Below are 20,482 nucleotides of genomic sequence, written 5' to 3'. Positions count from 1 at the left end.
GAGAGGAGTTCATAGAGACAAACGAGGAAGTTGCAGGGACACATTGACCTAAAATATATGTCATATATTTTAGGTCAAAGTGTCCCCACAGTGTCCCCACATTGTCCATACAGTCCACAGTGACCCCACAGTGTCCTTACTGTCCAGTGTCTAAAACTGTTCCTCATAGACTCACACATATACAAGCACACTCAGCTTAATTTCAGAAACATTTTTCTTTATTACAAAAAATTCAAGTCAGTTTTTTTTCTTCACAGTCTCTAAATAAGTAAAAGTAAACAAAAAAGAGATTTTTTAGTGCAACGTCGTTCCTTTACCGCTTTGTGTGAGGTCCCTGAACGCAGCACAGAGCCGCAGAATGTCCAGACAATGATTCAAACATCATAAAAACAAAGTTCACAACGAGAACAGAACATGTTTGACTGGTGATTAAGTCACCGAGATCTCAAACGCCTGATTTTAACTTCAGAAATCTGATCCGGACTGAACGATTGGACCAATCAAAATATGTCTCTAATTTAATTCAAACATCCAACCATCTGTCAGAGGACAAGTCAACGTTTAGACCGGAGCTTTTCATTGGACACTGACTGTCTGCTTTCAACTGGTCCAGTCCAGTCCAGTCTGTTCTGATCCAGTCTGATCTGATCCAATCTGGTCTGGTCCAGTCTGTTCCGATCCAGTCTGTTCCGATCCAGTCTGATCTGTGGTGATGATTCCTGAGAAGTGATTGGCTGGAACTCCTGCGCCGTCACTCAGCAGTACAGATCTCTGAAAACACAAAGAAACTGATCAGTGACATCTTCTGTCTGTTCTACTACATTACCCACAAGCCTCAGCAGCTGAGAACAACGCTGAATGAATCGAATCAGCTGATTATAAACTCAGTGTTGATGTGGAGCTCTGTGACTGGCTTTATCAGTGAAATGCATCTTGGGAGTTGTAGTTGACTCCAGTCAGTCATCTGTAGTGTATCTATAGACATTTGTACACTGGATAAAGGACTTGTGATGAGATGATGGAATGTATATGGTTTCTACAACCGCTTGTGTTCTGACATGATACCACAGTATATACATATCCATGCGAGACAGACTAAATGAAGTGAACAGTGAAGATAAATAATTAAATTATAATGTACAGGTTATTGCACAGAGTAATGTTATTTTTAATGTTATGTTTATCAGCTAATCTCAGTGCTGTTTTTCTTTAAATGAGCACTCATGAACAACTCTTATCCAATCAGATCATTCGGTCTGAACATCCTGTTGTGTAATAACCTGCTGTTAACAAACTCACGGCAGCTCTCCTCTGTTTCACTCTCTCTATGACTCTCTGCTCCTCCTCCTCCTCCTCCTCTCCTTGTGACGCCTTCTTCTCCACAATCTTTTTGGTAACTGGCTGAACAGTAGCCAGGAGGGCAGGGACAGTGAAGCAGGACAGGAAGCGGGCTTTCAGCAGCTGGTAGGCAGGGTTACCTGAGAAACGCTCTGCCACCAGCTGACGCACTGTCACCACGAGCTCTACCTCCTCCTGCAGGTCGACAGAGGGAGCTGCAGGTGCAGAAACAAACACACCTGAGGATGAATCAACTGATTATCTTCATCACAACATCAAATATTTTAGTGTTTAGGAGAGATGAGACCACTTCCGGCCAAAAACCTCCAGCATGAGCAGTGTGTGAAATACATTCAGGTGTGTGTCGGGTGTGTTACCTGGGTTACCTGTGTTGTCTGTAGCTGGTTTACAGTCGGTCGTGGAATCTGGCAAGTCCGGACTGGACGTGGTCTTGGTGCTGTCAGGGTCAATTTGGGGGTGTCGGGGTTCGGACTCTCGACTCAGCAGCTGAAGGGTTGATTCAGTCAGAGACGTCCTGGCTTGGAGCAGTGCATTGAGCGTGCTCAGACTGCTGACGAAGGGTGGCAGGTAGGGAAAAGCCACGCCCACTCCAGGTACCACCACCCCTCGCTGACTGCTCAGCCAATCATGCACCTCTTTCTGGGACTCTCGAAACATCAGGGAGGGGTCGAACTGCAATGCCTCCCTCTGGAGGGGAGGGGGTACCGAATGGTCTGCTTTGACAGTGCCCTTATATGGCAGGATGAGTTTTGGGTGAAGCTCAGGGGCGCCCGGGTTTGAGACTGGCTGCAGGATGATAGGTCGGGGGACGGGCTCAGGACAGGAAAGAGGGGCAGGAAGAAGGCGTGACTGATTCTGTCCAGGCAGGTTTTCGAGGACCAACACTGGGGGGGGTTGAGGTGCGGCTGATTGAGGGGCTGGTTGAGGTGCGGCTGGTTGAGGTGCGGCTAGACTGTCTGCAGGTAGGGGCAGAGGGGGCGTGGCCTGCTGACCGTTACTATTCCCGAGTAGAGCTGGGACCAATGCCAGCTGCAGGCCTTGAGGCGGGGCATCTGCCAACTGGATCAGCCCATGAGGAGTCATGACCCACATGGACTGACCAGGACACAAACAGAAGCTGGGCAGCGGAGTAAGTGGAGGGTTCTGGATGACAACTTCCTGTTTAGAGCGAGACGTACAAGAGCGCTTTTTCCAAGGAGGAGAAGACAAACTCTTTTTTTTCTTGGCTTCAGCCTGGAAACAAAACAACACAGGAGGAGTCAGACAAGGAGGAATCAGAGGAGGAGGAGGTTAGTGGGTTAGAGACCAGTCTGTGTTCATGGAGGCGCAGTGAGCAGCAACCTTCAACAACAACAACAGAGGACTCAGCTTTAGGTTCTTACCTGTTGGGTCTTAACAGCTCCCTGAAGAGTTCTGACCTTCTCACTCGGCTTACGACGCCTCCTTCCTTCCTGGGTCACACCTGTACCTGCCCCCCCCAACACGTCACCTGTCCTGCCCACCACATGACCTGCCCCACCCACACACTGATCATCCTGGCTGCTCGTCACACTCGGTTGCTCCTCCCTTGCTCGTTTCCTCCCACTGGGCGGGGCTTTAGGATTTTTTTTTGTGGGGGTGGAGTCAGAGCCATGCTGGTTTGGCTGTTTGGGGGTGGGGATTGGTGGATCGGAGTTGAAGCCATGTTGACTGTCATCAGAGACAAGACTTGGTGTAAAGGTGTAGTCATGATCGTTGTGTAAAGGAGTTTGTAGGCTTAAAGTGGCGTAGGCAGCGTGCTGATTGGTGGATATAGAGGGGGGCGGGGCTGCTGACACAGTCCTATCAGAGCAGGAGGCAGGTGTGGTGATCTGGGACGAGTTCACAGAGACAGGAAGTGAAGGAGTGTCTGGTTTGGTTGGAGGAGGGAGGACGACCAAGGGAGGAGACGGTCTTTGAGAAGTCTGAGGTACCGGATTTATGGGAGTGGTCCCAACCGGCTGAGAAGGAGAGTTCATGTTCTGGATCTGAATTTTCCGACATGGAGATGAAGCAGCTTTCTTCTGAGCTTTAGCCTGAAATGAGCAACAACCAAAGACAACCAAGTCAATCAACCAGAAAAACGAGAGGCAATCACAGACCCCAAATTTTTGTTGTTTTACAAATCTGGCCAACTAGTTCAAGAGCTGAGCTGTTCAAGCTGACCTTCACAGAGTTCTGTAACTCAGGACCAAGTTAACATGAACCTTTTGGACCCCCAGCAGGTTCAAGCCTTGCTGAGAGCCACCATCTAATGACAGGAGTTTACCTTTGCTTTGGCGGTGTCCTGGGGAGATTTGGCCTTCAGACTTGGCTTCCGGATCCTTCTGTCTTCCTTGATCACACCGTTACCTGCCCTGTCCATGCCTGGACATGCTTCACCTACATCATTACCTGCGGCACCCAAATCCACCTCGTTCTGACTGCCACAGACGGCCTGTTGATCCTCTTGAGTGTCTTTGAGTGGATTCTGGATGGAGCTGGATGGACTGAGGGCAGGACTAGGCTGGCTGGAGAAAGTGATGGGAATGCTGGAGATTGAGGAAACCGCGTTCTGACTGGGCGGTGTTGAACCAATAGAAACATGCTGGTTGATGGAGGGGGCTGGGGCAAGTCTAGGTAATTGGTGGAAAGAAGCAGAGCAGGTAGATGTAGTGTTCAGGGGCATTTGGACCACTATGACAGGGGGGGCATTCAGTCTATGAGGAGAAGAAGGTAACATAGAGGTGACCACCGCAGGAGGAGGTCTGCATGGAGAAGTCGAGGTCAGCGACGTGGCAGGCATTAGCTGGGTGGAGGCAGGATGAGAAAATAGGGACACAGGAGACATCTGAGGATGCATTTTAGGAGGCACCTGAAGAAGATGCTGAGGAGGCATTGATGGGGGGCAGAGAAGAGGAGGTTGTTGCAGCAGTGCAAGCTGTCGTGGCTGATGTTTCTGTTTGTCTTTATGGTGCAGCACCCCACGCTGCGCCAGGATCAGTTTGTCCTGCTGCTTGTTCACCAAACGCTTCTTCTCCAACATTCCTGCAACTGTATTTAGGTTAATCGTGTTTCCAGAGTGCAGTATTGATGACATGACCTTGTTCTTCCTCTGCTGTATCATCTTCTTACAGCCTTCAGAGTCCACGTTCAAGGTCTGGATGAAGATCAGGAATACGGACGTCGAGGACAGTGGGGTCTTCTCTCCTCGCTCCCTCAGAGCATCGGTTGCTGTCAGTCTGGTTTTTGCCGGGATCAGGAGGTTACCGATCCAAGGCGTCACCGCAGCCTGCAGCTCGTAGTCCAACCCTCCCCCCGTCACTTCTGGTAGGTTACGTTTGCCAGTCTGCACCTTCCCATTGAGGTTGTCGAACGTGTTCATCTGGACCTGGAGGTAGGCTTGCAGCTGTTCAGGTGATACCATCATCATGGTGTTGCTGCTGTGGCGTTTGTACCACTGCAGGTCTCTGGGTGGAGGTCCAATTACCACGGACTGTCCAAAGTCTCCAAGGATGGTTGACCTCACAGGTTTCCCCTTGTAGGCATCTCCAGAGGAAGGCAGCTCCACCGGTCGAAAGCTCAGGAAGGTGAAACTCTGTGCGTCTGTTGAAGTCCACTCCTGTATAGGGGGGAAGTCATACGCCTTCTCCTCTTCCTCCAACTCCTCACTCCTCAATACTCCCATGGCCTTCTTTACTTTTTTCTTCTCTTCATCACTGTCCATGTACTCCACCAATGCCTCCTCCTCCTCATCGCTGGTCTCCTCCTGCTCTTCTTTCTCCTTCACTTTCTTCAGTCGTGTCTTGAGGCTTCTCCGGGTCTGTGCAACCTTAATCTTCTCCTTCGTCTTTGCTTCTCCATCGTTGGTGGTTGGTGTTTTTTTACCCCCATGTTTCTGTTGACAAAGAGAGAGTCAGTTTGTTTACTGAAAACCTGTTGAGACTTCATCACAGACGGGCCTTCGTTAGAGCAGGCCTTCGTTAGAGCAGGCCTTTGTTAGAGATGGTTTGTGGTTGATTTAAGGGAATACAAAATACAGATACTGAGATGTGAACACAAAAGCAAACACAGTGACTGAAACAGAACAATAGCATGTCTGATGGCTGATTGATTGATTTATCGATTGACTGGCTGATTGATTGATTGGTTGAACAGGTGTGCGTACCTGAGCAGGAAGTGGAAGTGTTTTGCTGAGTTTCCTCCACTCTCGAAGACACTGAGCGTCCAAACGATGAGGAATCTCTGCAGCGATCTTCGCCCAGCGACCTGACACACACACACAAACAAACACACACACACACTTTCTGTTAGTGTAATTAACATAAAGTAGGAACAGCTGACTGGACATCATGTGACTTACCAACTCCATGTTTCTTCACCAGCATCAGCAGCAACAGCTGCTCCTTTTTGTCAAACGGTCCTCTCTTTATGTCCTCCTTCAGACAGTCATAGTACCTGCGCGCACACACACACACACACACACACACACACACACACACACACACACACACACACACACCATGAAGTACAGGTGAACATACACTTCCAGTTTAAACACATCTGAACATACCCACAGCTTCTATCATCCAGTGAGATCTCACCTGTCTCTGCAGCTGCTGTCAGTACGTCCAGGAACCTCGAACCGGATCTTCCACCAGTCCTTCTCACCATAACGAGAGACGGCCTGCAGCAGCAGCTGACAGACAGACAGGTAGACAGGTAGACAGACAGGTCAGAGACAGCCAAAGAGAGTGCTGGACAGGTAGACAGACAGGTACCTACAGACAGCATGCTAACACATGCTAATGTCTCAGATTTAGACAGACAGACAGACAGACAGATAGATCTGCTTCCTGAATCAGTTCAGAACATTAAATGAACGTTGAAGGAATGTTTAAAGAACGGCCCCGCCTCCTGACTTACCTGGTCCTCATCGGGCGTCCACGGACCTCTCTTCAGGCTCGGGTCCAGAGCCTGAGCCCACCTGTAGAGCAGCTGACTTGGGTCACGACCCTCCATGAAGTAACTCACTGAGGGACAGACAGGTGAGAGAGGCAGACAGACAGGTGAGAGAGACAATGATGGCGTAGTGTGATGTCAGTGATGTCACAGTGATGTCATACTCTGTGAGTAGGGGATGAAGTTTCCAATCCTCATCTTGTCGACGAGTTCTCTGAGCAGAGCGTCTTCAGACGGAGTCCAACTGCCCCTCCGTAACGAGTCTGAGACGAACCGCTGGAACGTCTGAAGACACAGGAAGGCTGTCCTCCCCGTCTGAGAGACAGACAGGTCAGAGAGAGAGACAAATCAAATTTTGGAACCATTTGATTGAGTCTGATTTAAACTCATATCAGCACAGGGCATATTTAGAACAGCAGGGCTGTCTGAACCCAGAGAAGAATACCTGGAATGGGACAAATGAGAAAGTCAGATTGACAAATCAAAATTACACTACAAAAATAATCCACACTCACAAATCAAACAAATTGACAAAGATAATAAACAAAAATATTGCAAACAGTGGAAAACAAAAACTAAAACAATCAGTAAATTAAAATGTTATAATCTACTGAACAGAGAATTCCAACTGGCCCAATATAAAAAGACAAACCCTCACAAAACATAGACTCAGCATAAACCTGCCATTGAAACTGGTCGCCACAAAAGAGAATGGGTAGAAAGAACAGAAAGAATTTGTATCCACTGGAGACACAGGAGAAGGACAGACAGAAACTCACTTTCTCACAAATTGCCCCAAATACAAAGAAATGAGAGAAGAATTATTTCCCAAAATTAAAGAAAAAATCCCTGACTTCTTCCCCCTCCAACAAAACCAAATCATTTCAATCCGTCTGTGAGCTCTGCTGTAGAACTGGCAGCAGATTACATCACTGCATGTCACACATTAAGAAATGTTTCAGTGTAGAACTATTCATCTTTTTATATGTACTTTATTAAACGATCTATATTTTTATTATCACTTATTATTTTATTATTATTTTACACACACATGCACACACAAACAGAAACATACACACACATACACAATTCTTTTTCTTAAGCTTTATTCTATATATAAAATATATATTTACTTACACACACACACACACACACACACACAGACAGGCCAGAGATAGAGACAGGTCAGAGACAGATAGACAGGTCCTCCTCACCCCCAGCTCCTCAGCGATGCTCTCCCAGTCTCTCTCTCCGTGCCTCCTGCTGACCTCCTTCAGCTCCTCCACCTCCTGCTGACTCCATGAAGACTTGTTGATGGACGGGTGGAGGAAGTTCTGCCAGAAACTACGGAGGTCCTCCGCCTCTTTTGTGCCTTCAAACTGAGGAGAGGAGGAGGAGGAGGAGGAGAGGGGGTGTTATATGACGGTGTGATGTTGCTCTCGTCCGATTGGCCGATCTTCTTCACTTACGTCAATATTAGAGATTCTCTGCCAATCGTGTTCTTCATATCGATCACCGATCAGCTCCTCCTCCTTCTTCTCTCTGACCAATCAGAGACAGAGAATGTCAACTGACCTCACACACACACACACACACACACACACAGGTGTGATTGTTTACCTGTGAGTGACTCACACACTGACCAGTGTTGATACTGTTACCATGGAGACAGAGTCAGCTGAGAGTTAGACTGTTTGTTTACATGGAGGGACTGTTAGCTGAGTCAGCTGTTCGCGGATTCTGTCTGACTTCATTAGGACAAAATGTCCTCACAGAGACAGACAGACAGGCAGTTAAAGACAGACAGGCTCACCTGAGGAGGTCAATCTCTCTCTCCAGACTGTCGATCTGCTCTCTCAGCTGCTGCCTGTCTGTCTCCTCTGCTGACGACAGCTTCTGCGTCAGGTAGTCCACCCTGCAAGAGAGACAGGTACAGAGAGACAGACAAGAACAGAGAGACAGGAATATGAATAATGAACATGTACTAAAGCTGTCATGATAATAATAATGAATATTAATGAGCACATGTTAATGAGGCGTTACCTGGACAGTTTGGGTTGTATCAGTCTCCTTAGTCCGTCTCTGGAGACTGAGTCAATCAACAGAGTCTTCTGCCAGCTGGCCCCTAAAACACACACACACACACACACACACACACACACTTTACCATATATGTACATACATTACATATGAGTGATCAGAGAGCTGAAGGTTTGTTTAACGTTCTTACAGCGTTTGACTTTCAGCTTCTTGTTCTCCAAACAGCCGCTCATCCTCACTGTCTTCAGCTTCGTCTCCTCATTGGCTGGAGGACCCTGGGACAGAAAGACAGCACGTCTGATTGGTCAGCTGCCGACAGGTAGACTGTGTCTCTCTCTCTACCTGCTTGTCTGTCTGTCTGTCTCTCTGCTTGTCTGTCTCTCTCTACCTGCTTGTCTGTCTCTCTCTACCTGCTTGTCTGTCTGCTTGTCTGTCTGTCTCTCTCTGCTTGTCTGTCTCTCTCTACCTGCTTGTCTGTCTCTCTCTACCTGCTTGTCTGTCTGTCTGTCTGTCTCTCTCTCTGCTTGTCTGTCTGTCTCTCTCTGCTTTTCTGTCTCTCTCTCTGCTTGTCTGTCTGTCTCTCTGCTTGTCTCTCTCTCTCTGCTTGTCTGTCTCTCTCTACCTGCTTTTCTGTCTGTCTGTCTCTCTGCCTGTCCCTCTCTTTCTCTCTCTCTCTGCTTGTCTGTCCCTGTCTTTCTGTCTGTCTCTCTCTGCGTGTCTGTCTCTCTCTCTCTACCTGCTTGTCTGTCTGTCTCTCTCTTTCTCTCTCTCTGCTTGTCTGTCTCTCTCTCTCTGCTTGTCTGTCTCTCTCTCTACCTGCTTGTCTGTCCCTGTCTTTCTGTCTCTCTCTCTGCCTGTCTGTCTCACCAGTCCCGTCAGCTTATCCTTGAAGTACGGTTTGAAGAATCGTCCCAGGAACATGTTGATTGGCTGCTGGCAGGAGGAGGGTGGGCCCGGTTCCCTTGAAGACTCTTTGATTGGTCCAGACAGCTGTGACGTCACCTCTTTCTACAGACAGAACATGATTGGTTGTCAGTACCTAAAGGGGATGGGTGGTCGGTGAGAGGTTAGAGAGATGAAGGGTTAAGTTTGGCGTTCTGAGTCATGTGATGTCAGAACATGAAGGCCCGGTTTGTGTCAAGCCGGTCTGAACAAGTCCAAACTCCCTCCAGTCTGGACTTCAATCAAAGACAAGGTGAACGTCTTCTGACCCAGTGGGATGGTTCCGTCAGTACTGACCTGCTGTCTGTGGTTCTGATCCAAGAGTGTCTCCAGTTGGTCCAAAGTCTCCTGAACAACCTGCTGGTAGACCAGGTTCATCTGAAGACACGAGTCCACGGACGCCGACAGACCCAGCTCACTCTGAACAGAGAGACAGGCAGGAAGACAGAGAGAGGCAGACAGGCAGAGAGACAGACAGGCAGAGACAGACAGACACGCAGAGAGAGACAGAAGGCAGAGAAAGAGACAGACAGGCAGTCAAACAAACAGACAGGCAGTCAAAAAGACAAACAGGCAGTCAAACAGACAGACAGGCAGAGAGAGACAGACAGATAGACAGACAGACAAGCAGACAGGCAGTCAAACAGACAGACAGGCAGAGAGATCATCTGTAACTGTTGGACGGCTGTGTTTGATACTCACCTCACTGCTGCTGTCGTCATCTGAAGAGAGACAAGAGACAGACAGGTTTAAAGACAGAGAGAGAGACAGACAGACAGACAGGCAGGCAGACAGACAGACAGACAGGTACCTGACACACAGACAGGGCTGTGTGGCCCCAGGATAGTCTCCAGGTTCTGGATCTCCTGCTGGATCTTCGCTCTCTGAGCCAACAGACCTGCTGCAGACTGAACACAGAAAGAGACTGACTGTCAACAAGGGCCAACAGAACCAGAACCAGAACCTTAACTCATATCTCTGTCACCAAGGTAGTGAGAAAGGTGTGGATGAGATTTTGGACATGGAGGGTGGAAAAGAAGAGGACCAGATAACCAGTGGACCAAAGAACCAGTTGACCAGAGGACCAGTGGACCAGAGGACCAGTGGACCAGATGACCAGTGGACCAGAGGACCAGTGGACCAGAGAACCAGTGGACCAGAGAACCAGTGGACCAGTGGACCAGATGACCAGAGGACCAGAGAACCAGTGGACCAGAGGACCAGAGAACCAGTGGACCAGAGGACCAGTGGACCAGTGGACCAGAGGACCAGAGAACCAGAGGACCAGAGAACCAGTGGACCAGTGGACCAGAGGACCAGAGAACCAGTGGACCAGTGGACCAGAGAACCAGTGGACCAGGGGACCAGAGGACCAGTGGACCAGAGAACCAGTGGACCAGAGGACCAGAGGATCAACATGTTGCCATATTTTAGAGTTGTTGGTGCGTTCAAGGACAGTCAGACATCTGAGGTTTAACGTGTGTGTGTGTGTGTGTGTGTGTGTTACCTTCCCCTCCTCCTCTGTGTCATCATCAGCTGATTCATCGTCTGAGAGAGAGACAGATACACCACTGTTAGAGACAGACAGACAGACAGACAGGTTTAAAGACAGACAGATTTAAAGACAGACAGACGGGCACCTGTCTCACTGCTCAGCAGTTCCATATCAGTGTTGGTTACAGACAGAATCTGTTCCAGCTCCTCCACCTGTCGCTGGATCCTGTCTCTCTCTGCTGACAGAGAGACAGACATGTCTGCAGACAGACAGACAGACAGACAGACAGGTTAGATATATTTGTTGTTTAGCTTCACGTCTCTGAACCTTTAGAACAACCTGACCCAGGTAACTACAACAGCTGAGTACTGTAATACTCTGAGTACTGTAATACTCTGAGTGCTGTAATACTCTGAGTGCTGTAATACTCTGAGTGCTGTAATACTCTGAGTGCTGAGTACTGTAATACTCTGAGTACTGTAATACTCTGAGTGCTGTAATACTCTGAGTGCTGTAATACTCTGAGTGCTGTAATACTCTGAGTGCTGTAATACTCTGAGTGCTGTAATACTCTGAGTGCTGTAATACTCTGAGTGCTGTAATACTCTGAGTGCTGTAATACTCTGAGTGCTGTAATACTCTGAGTACTGTAATACTCTGAGTGCTGTAATACTCTGAGTGCTGTAATACTCTGAGTGCTGTAATACTCTGAGTGCTGTAATACTCTGAGTGCTGTAATACTCTGAGTGCTGTAATACTCTGAGTGCTGTAATACTCTGAGTGCTGTAATACTCTGAGTGCTGTAATACTCTGAGTGCTGTAATACTCTGAGTGCTGTAATACTCTGAGTGCTGTAATACTCTGAGTGCTGTAATACTCTGAGTGCTGTAATACTCTGAGTGCTGTAATACTCTGAGTGCTGTAATACTCTGAGTGCTGTAATACTCTGAGTGCTGTAATACTCTGAGTGCTGTAATACTCTGAGTGCTGTAATACTCTGAGTGCTGTAATACTCTGAGTGCTGTAATACTCTGAGTGCTGTAATACTCTGAGTGCTGTAATACTCTGAGTGCTGTAATACTCTGAGTGCTGTAATACTCTGAGTGCTGTAATACTCTGAGTGCTGTAATACTCTGAGTGCTGTAATACTCTGAGTGCTGTAATACTCTGAGTGCTGTAATACTCTGAGTGCTGTAATACTCTGAGTGCTGTAATACTCTGAGTGCTGTAATACTCTGAGTGCTGTAATACTCTGAGTGCTGTAATACTCTGAGTGCTGTAATACTCTGAGTGCTGTAATACTCTGAGTACTGTAATACTCTGAGTACTGTAATACTCCTAATAGTAGTAATAGTCCTCTGTGGATGTCCTGCATGACGTCACAGATGCTAACGTCAGCTCACCTGTAGTTTGTCTCCGCGTGTCCTCTCGGTCTCCGTCTCGTGCGTCATGTATGTTTTGATGTTCCTGCACGCGCCGCGGAGTTCCATGACGTCAGCATGTTACCCAGCAGGCAGTGCGGCGGGATCATTTCTCCCGCGATGCTTCACGGTTCTGTCACTTCCGGTTTAAACGAAACGTTCAAATTAAAAAAAAAACGTTAAAATTCAAACTTCAAAGTCTGACCCCTGACCTGAAGTTTGACCCCTGACCTGAAGTTTGACCCCTGACCTGAAGTCTGACGTTAATCAAGTTTAATGTCCGTTCGTCAGCAACACCCCCACTTCCGGTCCCTCCGCGCTGTTTATGTCCGACAATTCACTTCCGGTCCCTCCGCTCTTTGGTTCCGCCTGTTCGGGACGTCACACTGACGTCACACTAAGTGTCACGAATAAAAACAAAGCACTCTAAAAATTAATAAAAATGATTTAAACATAAAAATGAGACAAAACTTTGAAGTTTTCAAACTTTATTTTTTCTTTTATTTTGTCGTTTTATCTTCTTCCTGTTTCAGACGTCATCAGAGTCAGGAAGTGATGTCACACATCAATCAGGCCTCAGCGGCGACGGTACAAGATGTCCCACGTGTCTCTCCACCTGAGTGCTTGCAGCTGATTGGCTGACAGCTCTGGGCTGCCGTAGGTCAGAGGACTGAAGGTGTGATAGGACAGGAAGACGGCGAGCGCCACGAGCGAGACACACACACACAGAACACGACGAGGTGTCGCACTGCTGAGAGAGACAGACAGGTTTAATCAACGCCTGAACAGTCAGGTCTCACCTGTGTGCCTGTGTTTGTGTGTACCTGAGCAGGTGAGTGTGTGTGTGCTCCAGCAGGGCGGGGCTCAGCAGGTACAGGTAGCAGAGGGCAGGCAGGTAGTGATACAGGAAGAGAGTTTTCTCCATCAGGAAGAACGGAGCCACGTTCACCAACCAACCACCAAAACACACACACCAAACACACACAAACTGACACCACACAGCTGATACACACACACACACACACACACACACACACACACACACAGCTTTAGTACCTGTTCACGTGTAAACAAACATCAGTGAGGTCTGAATGTTCAAATGTTTCTATTTTTGTTCTCAGCTCATTTATCAGATTATTTCAGACTCAGCTCGTTTTTATCTGAAGGTCACCTGAAAGTTATCTGACGGTTGTCTAAATGTTATGGTGCAGACTGGTGAGGACCAGCCTGATCCGGAACCAGAACAAGGTGTGTGTGTGTGTGTGTGTGTGTACCATCAGGGAGGTCTTTGAAGCCCCGCCTCCTCCTCAGGAGGTAGATGACACCCAGCAGCTGATAGGCCAACAGGCTGATGTTGGCCACGCCCCACGACACAGGGTTACCAATCAGATGGATCTGAGCCTGAGACAGACAGCCAATCACTGGACAGCACAGTAGAGAGAGAGAGAGAGAGAGAGAGAGAGAGAGAGAGAGAGAGTGTGTGTGTGTGTGTGTGTGTGTGTGTGTGTGTGTGTGTGTGTTACGTTTGTGGACGGGTGCAGCCAGTATGCGATGTTGGTTTCCATGGCGATCCACTCAAGGGGTGAGGAGCTATACTTGTGCTCAGAGTCTTCCTGTTTCACCGTCAGCATCTTCCACTGTGACACAACATGACATCACTGCTGCTGCCATGATGACACAACATGACATCATCACTGCTGACGATGCGTTCACTGTCCTACCTGAAGTTCCATAAATTTGGCCCAGAAGGAGATTTTTCTATCAACGTCGATGTGCGTGGGAGAATGAAGCTCCGCCTCTCTCTCCTTCTGCTCATGACCTGCAACAAAAACATAAAACATAACAGGTCACTTAATGGACGGACAGGTCACAGGTCTGATGTCACAGGTCTGATGTCACAGGTGTGATGTCACAGAGGTCAGAGGTCGTACTGGTTCCGTATCGGTGCTCCTCGACTGTCCAGTCCAAACTGCTGCTCTGAGACTTAAAGAGTTTTTCAGCGACGACCTCCAATTGACGGAAACCCCACTCTGGAAGAGACACGCCACTCAGCTACACACACACACACACACAGGGCATCAGCTCCTTATAAGGTCACAGGAAACAGCTGTCTGTCATGTGTGGTCACTTCCTGTCAGTACCCGGAGTACAGCTGACGTGTTGACGTGGACCAATCGGACCTCAGACAGGATCGTCTTCCACGACTCTGACTCCGCCTCCCTGTTAGAGATGTCCTGAACACACACACACACACACACACACACACACACACACTCTTTGATGATGTCATCATGGTGACATCACTGGTTAACACCCAGGCTAACACATAGCACAGAGCTCATTAATTAAAACTGTCAGCTTGTTAATGATGTCATGATGATGTCATCAAAGCGCTCACCACTCTCCACAGGTTCTGTGATGCCATGGAAACGTTAAAGTCGATGTAACCCGACACCTCCTGTGCGTGAGGGCTCATGGGAGCTGCAACATCATGACTACAATGCACAAAGAGGAGAAAAGTCAACTACAACTCCCATAGTGCATTTCACTCAGCCAATCACAGAGCTTCTCCTCTACAGCAGCAGCTGAGGCTAATGGGTATTGAAGTATTTAGGGAAGCAGTGCTCCTCCTGTTTTATTCAGAGCATAACGATGTCGGACTGTCCCTGAATATACCACGTGCTGTCCATCAGCCCAGGTGAGCTGTTACCTGTTGAGGAAGCGTGAGGTCATTCCATGAACCAGCTGGATGACATCACCATGACGGACAGGACGAGGAGGACTGCTGATCACCAGCTCCTGTCTGAGAGACACAGGTTGACTACAGCTCCCAGCATGCCTTGGGACAGACAGGTTAGACTACATCTCCCAGCATGATTTGGGACAGACTTACCTGTCGGGGTCTTTGATGATCCACCAGTTGTTGACGTCTTTAAAGGGGTAACATGTGACCTGCTGCTGGTGAGAGCTGCCCCGCCCATTCTCGTACCTGAACAGGAAACAGGAAGTTGTATTACTCAAACTCTGACTGACTACTTTCTGATTGGCTGCTGTGTCCGTGTGAGCTGAGAGAACCTGATTGGGTAGTTCGCTTTATGAGAGTGGAGCCAGCAGGGGATTGGCTGGGAGGCGGAGCTTCTTAAAGTCACCTGACTGCCGTAAGCGACTTCCAGAGGCTGACCCTGAGTGATCCTGGAGAGCCCGCCCTAAAAAACAACCAACCAATCAGCAATCACACAACCAACCAATCAGCAATCAGACAACCAACCAACCAACCAATCAGCAATCAGACAACCAACCAACCAATCAGCAATCAGACAACCAACCAATGAGCAATGAGTGTGTGTTCAGCTAACCTTCAGCTAACCTTCAGTTAACTTTCAGCTAACCTTCAGGTTACCTGCAGACTGGCCTGGAAGGCGGAGCTCATCAGTTGGTCATGTGGTCCGCTGCGGTGCAGGAGGCTCAGGTGGACGTAGAACCAGAACACATAGAGAAGAACCGGAACCACGAGGAGACACACAACACGACACACGCACTGCACACACACACTCAGCTGTACGCACGTACACAAGTACACACACGCACGTTACTTTTATAACCATGATGCGTTCAAGGACACTCAGAGAAGTGAGAACTATCAGAGCGTTTACTGAGCGCGCTCAGTGTGACTCACATGACTGACTGTTCGGTCTCCAATCAGGTTCCAGGTGTGCAGAGAGGCCACGCCCAGCAGCAGCAGGTAGGAGAACACGCCCATGTACTTCACCCTGACATCACAAATGCTCAGTTTACAGAGCTATAGAGTGACAATGAACGTTACACTGAGAGCAGCTCCTCACCCAACGGCCGCACCGCACGATGCTCCGGACAGCAGCAGCCAGCTGTACCTGGACCAGCTGAGGATGCCACAGGAGGACACGGTGAGACGCCATGGGAGGGAGGACACCACCAAGAGGGGACGCCATGGGAGGACAAACATGTGAGTCAGGGTCCAAACACATCAACTAAACTTCAGGTAAAGATTAGGCTCACCTGTCGGGGGCGTTGTGGAATCTTAGGTATGAGAAGAAGGCCAATAAAACAAGGAAGATGAGGACAGACTCCAGCAACATGAAACGTGATTGGACGATGAGAGAGTTCTCTAAAAAAACAACAGACAGTGAGACGTACAGACATTATTTCTGTCCCTGAACTCAGCACGCTCACTATAGGTCATGTGTGTTATAAAAATTAGGGTTACACAGTTAGTTAGATGTTTTAACTTATACAATGTTTGTTCCTATTTATTATTTGTCCTTAGGACACTTCCCTTTATTGCTGTTTTCCTGAGACTGGCAGGGTAAGGTAAAGTTCAGGTTAATGTATAAATAGAGGGATTTGAGAACAGAATGAGTCAGGGACAGGTCAGGGAGATGACATCAAGATTGGGGACATACTGGCTACTCACTCAGGTGATATGTTGAAGTAAGCTGTTTAAATGCATTATATGCAAATTGACTGTTAACAATTTACAGGGGTTAAGACAGCCCATCTTCAGGAAAATGTATAAGAACCAACTGTTAACGCTCCTCTGGGAGCCTTTTTTTCTGTAACCTCTTTAGGGGGTTGCACTGTGAAACGCTCCTCTTGTACAAGAACAATAAATTCAACTTAAACTTTGATGCTTTGAATCCAATCCTCCTTATTTAAGGGTTTCTCTTTAAAATTCCCGTAACAATGTGACTCACCCAGCAGCAGCAGCAGTGCAGCTCCCAGAGCTGACAGGTGAGAGAGTCTGAGCTCCAGAGTCAACAGGTAGACCAGAGGAACACAGAGCGCTCCACAAAGAGCCGGCAGCAACCGCAGACTCCACACACTGACACTGCTGGGATACTCTGTGTGATAAAACAAACACACTCACTGCTGGGATACTCTGTGTGATAAAACAAACACTCACTGCTGGGGTACTCTGTGTGATAAAACAAACACTCACTGCTGGGATACTCTGTGTGATAAAACAAACACTCACTGCTGGGATACTCTGTGCGATAAAACAAACACTCACTGCTGGGATACTCTGTGTGATAAAACAAACACACCTACCTGCTCCGATTCGGTTCCACACAAAGTTCCCGTCAAATCCTCCCACATAGGCTGCAACACACACACGATGATCACAAAGATGTTTAATACACACACGGTGTATCATATATGTTGTCATGGTAACTGACCTCCGAGGGCCAGGATCATGTGACCGAGTGGGGGTCCACTGTCATCGATGAAGAAGACTCTCTTCATGTAGAGAGACACAAACTGACCATAGTACACCTCATCGAACCTACACACACACACACACACACACACACATTAAACCTCATATGTCTCAGTGTCCTTGAACGCACCAAAAGCTCTAAAGCAGTAACAAATAACACAGACTTGGTTGTGTGTGTTAGTCCAGCAGGAAGATCGGGTGTATAAAACAAATGCACTCACACCACGGCGTTGGGGTAACTGAGGCGACTCAGTCGGGTCCAGAGGGCCAACAGAGAGACCAGGACCAGAACCAGGTCTACCTGAGCGGTGACCACCAGGGGGAGCTTCAGCATGACGGACACCTGAAACACCAGACCAAAGATAACCCGGTTTATACTGGTTTAAAACAGACATAAACTGGTTTAAAACAAAGATAACCTGGTTTAAAACAGACATAAACTGGTTTACACTAGTTTAAAACAAAGATAAACTGGTTTACACTGGTTTAAAACAAAGACAAACTGGTTTACACTGGTTTAAAACAGACATAAACTGGTTTAAAGCAAAGATAACCTGGTTTAAAACAGACATAAACTGGTTAACACTAGTTTAAAACAAAGATAAACTGGTTTACACTGGTTTAAAACAAAGACAAACTGGTTTACACTAGTTTAAAACAAAGAAACTGGTTTACACTGGATTAAAACAGACATAAACTGGTTAAAACTGGTTTAAAAAAAAGAAACTGGTTCAAACTAGTTTTAAAACAAAGAAACTGGTTTAAACTGGTTTAAAACAAAGATAAAAGACATAAAAGCCATTTTAATAAAAGCGGTTTGTTTGGGTGTGGAGTTTCATCTCAGTTATAATGAACAATAAACAGAAATAAACAATAACAACTGCATGTAAACATTTAGACTTGTTTAATGTATGAAGGATAATTAATAAATGTTTAATGGACTTGATGTGACATATTGGTGGAACATTATTGATATACTGAGTGTCATCAGTCATACAGGTGTGCAGACCTGCTTTATGAAGTCAGTGTGCCTCGTCATGACGTCATCAACCTCCCTGTAGTCGTCACTTGAACATTAAATCTGAATATTGAACATTAAATAATCTGAATATTAAACATTAACTATAAACTAGTGCTGTCAAAATTAACGCGTTAATTTTGTCGATTAATTTTAAAGAATTAACGCGTAAAAAAAAATTAACGCATTTAACGCGGTTTTGTTTACTTCCGGTGGCGGCCGCCATTTTGGATGTGGCAAAGTAGAGCTTTGTTTCCCAGATATATTAGTGTGTGTGTGTGAATGAGTGTATAAGAGGCATTAACTTAAAGCCCTCACGGAGACTGCGCCCTGCACGGTCGCCCACATTGCCCACAGCTAAAACCGGCCCTGCTTGTTTTAGTTTACGGGCAGATCTGCCACATCCAATATGGCGGACGTAACGTATCGCAGCAACGGACCAACCTGCTCAATGAGGCATCTATGTATATGTCTATGATCTATCCTAACTAAAGGAGAGTCTGTGCATATATGTCTATGATCTATCCTAACTAAAGGAGAGTCTATGTATATATGTCTATGATCTATCCTAACTAAAGCAGAGTCTATGTATATATGTCCTATCCTAATCCTAACTAAAGCAGAGTCTATGTGTCTATGATCTATCCTAACTAAAGGAGAGTCTATGGCGAAAAGATGGATAAGGACGGACTTTTAGGGGGAACATTTCATTTTAAAAAGTTGCCTGACGGCTCGTTGGACAAAAACAAGGCATTTGCACAGTTTGCAAAGCCGAATTTAAATTCCACAGAAGTAACACGACTTTAACATATCACCTCAAAACAAAACACCCTGTCTACACTACAAGAGTGTGGCACTCGTCAGTATATTTCCTCATTCTGGCTTTTCTCCGTTTGCACTGTGCATATGTGCACCTTAAGCCAATAAAATGAATGAATTTAAATATACTTTCTCTGTGTTTATTCTACATTAATTTGATCATTTTACATAAATAAATATTCATTATAAGCTTCAGTCTCAGAAAAATGCATTTAATTTATTGATACATTTATTGATAGATTAATCGCGATTAATCGCGATTAATTACAGAATTTTTTGCGATTAATTAGTTAATTTTTTTTAATCGATTGACAGCCCTACTATAAACATTAAATCTGAATATTAAACATTAAATATAAACATTAAATCTGAATATTAAACATTAACTATAAACATTAAATCTGAATATTAAACATTAAATCTAAATATTCATTTTATTTATTTTAAACAAACTCAGCTAGCATTAGCATAAGCTCTTCCGTTAGCATGTAGCTATCACACAGTTAGCAGAGCCCCGTTACCTTCCCGCTGGTTCCTAATGCCGGAGCTCATCTGGTGACGTCACTCCGTTAACGTTAAACCCGTCGGTGACTCGCTGGGGTCCGTTACCGGGCGGCTCGCGACCGTTTCTCCGGTTTGTGCGGAGCAGCGAGCCGCTCGATGTCTCTGTTTGATTAGTGCTGCCTGCTCACAGAGCGCACCGAGCCGGGGTTACCATGGAAACAGCAGCTGCCGTAATGTGACGTATTGACGTAAACATTAAAGTGGTGCTTTCCATATACACATAGACATATATACACAGACATATATACACATAGACATATACACATAGACATATATACACAGACATATATACACAGACATATACACACAGACATATATACATATACATATATACACAGACATATACGCATAGACATATATACACAGACATATACACATAGACATATATACACAGACATATACACACAGACATATATACAGAGACATACATACACAGACATATACACATATACATATATACACAGACATATACACACAGACATATACACATAGACATATATACACAGACATATATACACAGACATATATACACAGACATATACACATATACATATATACACAGACATATATACACAGACATATACACATATACATATATACACAGACATATA

At 46.5% G+C, this 20,482-nt stretch overlaps 2 protein-coding genes across 6 annotated transcripts; both read right to left on the bottom strand.

Moving 5' to 3' along the window:
- Window positions 1-240: 240 nt before the first annotated feature.
- snapc4 (small nuclear RNA activating complex, polypeptide 4) lies at window positions 241-12,588 on the bottom strand. Of its 4 annotated transcripts, none has more exons than XM_019278202.2 (23): window positions 12,467-12,588; window positions 12,199-12,355; window positions 10,941-11,054; window positions 10,808-10,848; window positions 10,112-10,208; window positions 10,003-10,022; window positions 9,598-9,720; window positions 9,226-9,366; window positions 8,549-8,633; window positions 8,362-8,443; window positions 8,132-8,233; window positions 7,788-7,860; window positions 7,533-7,697; window positions 6,483-6,633; window positions 6,283-6,389; window positions 5,961-6,055; window positions 5,720-5,814; window positions 5,525-5,625; window positions 3,647-5,254; window positions 2,742-3,413; window positions 1,725-2,592; window positions 1,300-1,553; window positions 241-771 (listed from the first exon to the last, which is right to left on the bottom strand). In XM_019278202.2, exons 3-23 carry the CDS (start codon window positions 11,050-11,052, stop codon window positions 601-603), a joined length of 5,163 nt encoding a protein of 1,720 aa, XP_019133747.1. In that variant the 5' UTR covers window positions 11,053-11,054; window positions 12,199-12,355; window positions 12,467-12,588; the 3' UTR covers window positions 241-600. The 4 variants fall into 4 exon arrangements, with proteins under 4 accessions (XP_019133747.1, XP_027140160.1, XP_027140159.1 ...); XM_027284359.1 differs by having other exon boundaries at window positions 12,448-12,558; XM_027284358.1 differs by having other exon boundaries at window positions 12,199-12,554.
- Window positions 12,589-12,687: 99 nt separating this feature from the next.
- Window positions 12,688-20,016, bottom strand: pomt1 (protein-O-mannosyltransferase 1). Of its 2 annotated transcripts, none has more exons than XM_010756033.3 (20): window positions 19,829-20,016; window positions 17,692-17,813; window positions 17,430-17,536; window positions 17,302-17,352; window positions 16,947-17,093; window positions 16,252-16,360; window positions 16,059-16,115; window positions 15,893-15,986; window positions 15,617-15,772; window positions 15,292-15,422; window positions 15,110-15,205; window positions 14,927-15,019; window positions 14,615-14,711; window positions 14,358-14,450; window positions 14,148-14,268; window positions 13,938-14,035; window positions 13,740-13,853; window positions 13,491-13,617; window positions 13,041-13,218; window positions 12,688-12,967 (listed from the first exon to the last, which is right to left on the bottom strand). In XM_010756033.3, exons 2-20 carry the CDS (start codon window positions 17,802-17,804, stop codon window positions 12,793-12,795), a joined length of 2,157 nt encoding a protein of 718 aa, XP_010754335.2. In that variant the 5' UTR covers window positions 17,805-17,813; window positions 19,829-20,016; the 3' UTR covers window positions 12,688-12,792. The 2 variants fall into 2 exon arrangements, with proteins under 2 accessions (XP_010754335.2, XP_010754337.2); XM_010756035.3 differs by having other exon boundaries at window positions 12,688-12,964; window positions 19,829-20,015.
- Window positions 20,017-20,482: the final 466 nt, after the last annotated feature.

The sequence above is a fragment of the Larimichthys crocea genome, chromosome XI (genome assembly GCF_000972845.2).
Source record: "Larimichthys crocea isolate SSNF chromosome XI, L_crocea_2.0, whole genome shotgun sequence".
Lineage (NCBI taxonomy): Eukaryota > Metazoa > Chordata > Actinopteri > Sciaenidae > Larimichthys > Larimichthys crocea.
Note: the sequence above shows the minus strand (reverse complement) of the source record. Positions and strands in the feature narration are given on the sequence as shown.

What these genes read in the sequence shown, in the direction of transcription:
- pomt1 (XM_010756033.3), bottom strand. Translation starts at nt 17,804, where the DNA reads ATGCTGAAGCTCCCCCTGGTGGTCACCGCTCAGGTAGACCTGGTTCTG. An exon ending in AGTTACCCCAACGCCGTGGT is followed by an intron (nt 17,537 to 17,691) that starts GTGAGTGCATTT and finishes GTGTGTGTGTAG; the next exon opens with GTTCGATGAGGTGTACTATG. An exon ending in CATGATCCTGGCCCTCGGAG is followed by an intron (nt 17,353 to 17,429) that starts GTCAGTTACCAT and finishes TGTGTGTTGCAG; the next exon opens with CCTATGTGGGAGGATTTGAC.
- snapc4 (XM_019278202.2), bottom strand. Translation starts at nt 11,052, where the DNA reads ATGTCTGTCTCTCTGTCAGCAGAGAGAGACAGGATCCAGCGACAGGTG. An exon ending in ATGACGACAGCAGCAGTGAG is followed by an intron (nt 9,721 to 10,002) that starts GTGAGTATCAAA and finishes CTCTCTGTTCAG; the next exon opens with AGTGAGCTGGGTCTGTCGGC. An exon ending in ACCAGCTACAGACAACACAG is followed by an intron (nt 1,554 to 1,724) that starts GTAACCCAGGTA and finishes CTGCACCTGCAG; the next exon opens with CTCCCTCTGTCGACCTGCAG.